Raw genomic sequence first — 1,442 nt, 5'->3', positions numbered from 1 at the left:
GGGGATTTGGGGCATTTTAGGGGGGTTTGGGGTCACTTGGGGGGGGTTTGGGGTCATTTTAGGGGGGATTTGGGGTCATTTTGAGGGGGTTTGGGGTCATTTTAGGGGGGATTTGGGGTCATTTTGGGGGGATTTGGGTCATTTTGGGGGGATTTGGGGTCATTTTGGGAGGGCTTGGGGTCACTTGGGGGGGTTGGGGTCATTTTGGGGGCATATGGGGTCAGGGTTTGGGATTTTGACCCATATTTTTGGGGGGTTTTACCCCAGTTTGGGGGGGTTTCCCTCAGATTTGGGGGTTTCATCTGTAATTTTTGGGGGGGTTTTCCCCAGTTTTGGGGGTTTTTTCCCTCAGCTTTGAGGGTTTTTCCCCTACTTTGTGGGGTTTTCTTTCAGCTTTGGGGTTTTTTACCCATATTTTGTGTGGTTTTTCCCCAGTTTTGGGGGTTTTTATCCCTATTCCATGGGGGTTTTTTCCTCAGTTTTGGCTTTTTTACCCCTATTCTCTGTTTTTTTCCCCAGTTTTGGATTTTTTTTCTCTCACCTTTGGGGTTTTTACCCCTATTCTCTGGGGTTTTTTCCCCTCAACTTTGGGGTTTTCTACCCCTATTTTGTGGGTTTTTTCCCTAGTTTGGGGATTTTTTTCCTCAGCTTTGAGGTTTTTACCCCTATTCTGTGGGGTTTTTTCCCCAGTTTTGGGGTTTTTTCCCCAGTTTTGGTGTTTTTCCCCTCACTTTTGGGTTTTTACCCCTATTCTGTGGGGTTTTTTCCCCAGTTTTGGGTTTTTTTCCCCAGTTTTGGTGTTTTCCCCCTCAGGTTCGCGATGGGCATCGAGTTCCGTGAGGGCTCCCTGGTCATCAACAGCAAGAACCAGCAGCGCCTCCGGAAAGGTCAGAGACCCCAAAACCGCCCCTTTTCCACCCAAAACCCTCCCTCTCCTCCACAAATATTTATCCTCCTTTTCTGCGCCCCACAATCAACTTTTTCCGCCCCAAAATCAGGATTTTCCGCCCCCAAATCGTCCCTTTCCCGCCCTCAAATCGACCTTGTCCCAAGAAAATCATCATTTTTGCCAAAATCCTTGTTTTCCCCCCAAAAAAATCCTCATTTGCCCCCCAAAAAATCCTCATTTGCCCCCCAAAAATCCTCGTTTTCCCACAAAAATCCTCATTTTCCAGACAAAAATTGTTTTCCCGCCAAAATCCTCGTTTTCCCGCCAAAACCTTCATTTTCCTACCAAAACCCTAAATTTTCTGCCAAAAATCATTTTTCCAACAAAACCCTCATTTTCCCACCAAAAATACTCATTTTCCCACCAAAATTCTTGTTTTCCTGCCAAAACCCTCCTGTCCCCCCCAAATTGTTATTTTTTTTCCTCCAAAACTGTAATTTTACCCTCAGTAATTTTGTTTTCCCCTCAAAACCATTGTTTTCCTTCTGAGAAT

General features: G+C 45.7%; 1 protein-coding gene across 1 annotated transcript in view; it reads left to right on the top strand.

Moving 5' to 3' along the window:
• Positions 1–1,337, top strand: part of LOC113941128 (FACT complex subunit SPT16-like) — a gene marked incomplete at both ends in the record, with an annotated part of 6,590 nt that extends 5,253 nt beyond the window's left edge. Inside the window, one exon of the mRNA XM_027632285.1 lies at positions 814–1,337. Within this exon, the coding sequence (XP_027488086.1) occupies positions 814–1,337 (524 nt within the window). The remainder of the gene's footprint in view (positions 1–813) is intronic.
• Positions 1,338–1,442: the final 105 nt, after the last annotated feature.

The sequence above is a fragment of the Corapipo altera genome, unplaced genomic scaffold (assembly GCF_003945725.1).
Source record: "Corapipo altera isolate COAL_440 unplaced genomic scaffold, ASM394572v1 60675, whole genome shotgun sequence".
Lineage (NCBI taxonomy): Eukaryota > Metazoa > Chordata > Aves > Passeriformes > Pipridae > Corapipo > Corapipo altera.
Note: the sequence above shows the minus strand (reverse complement) of the source record. Positions and strands in the feature narration are given on the sequence as shown.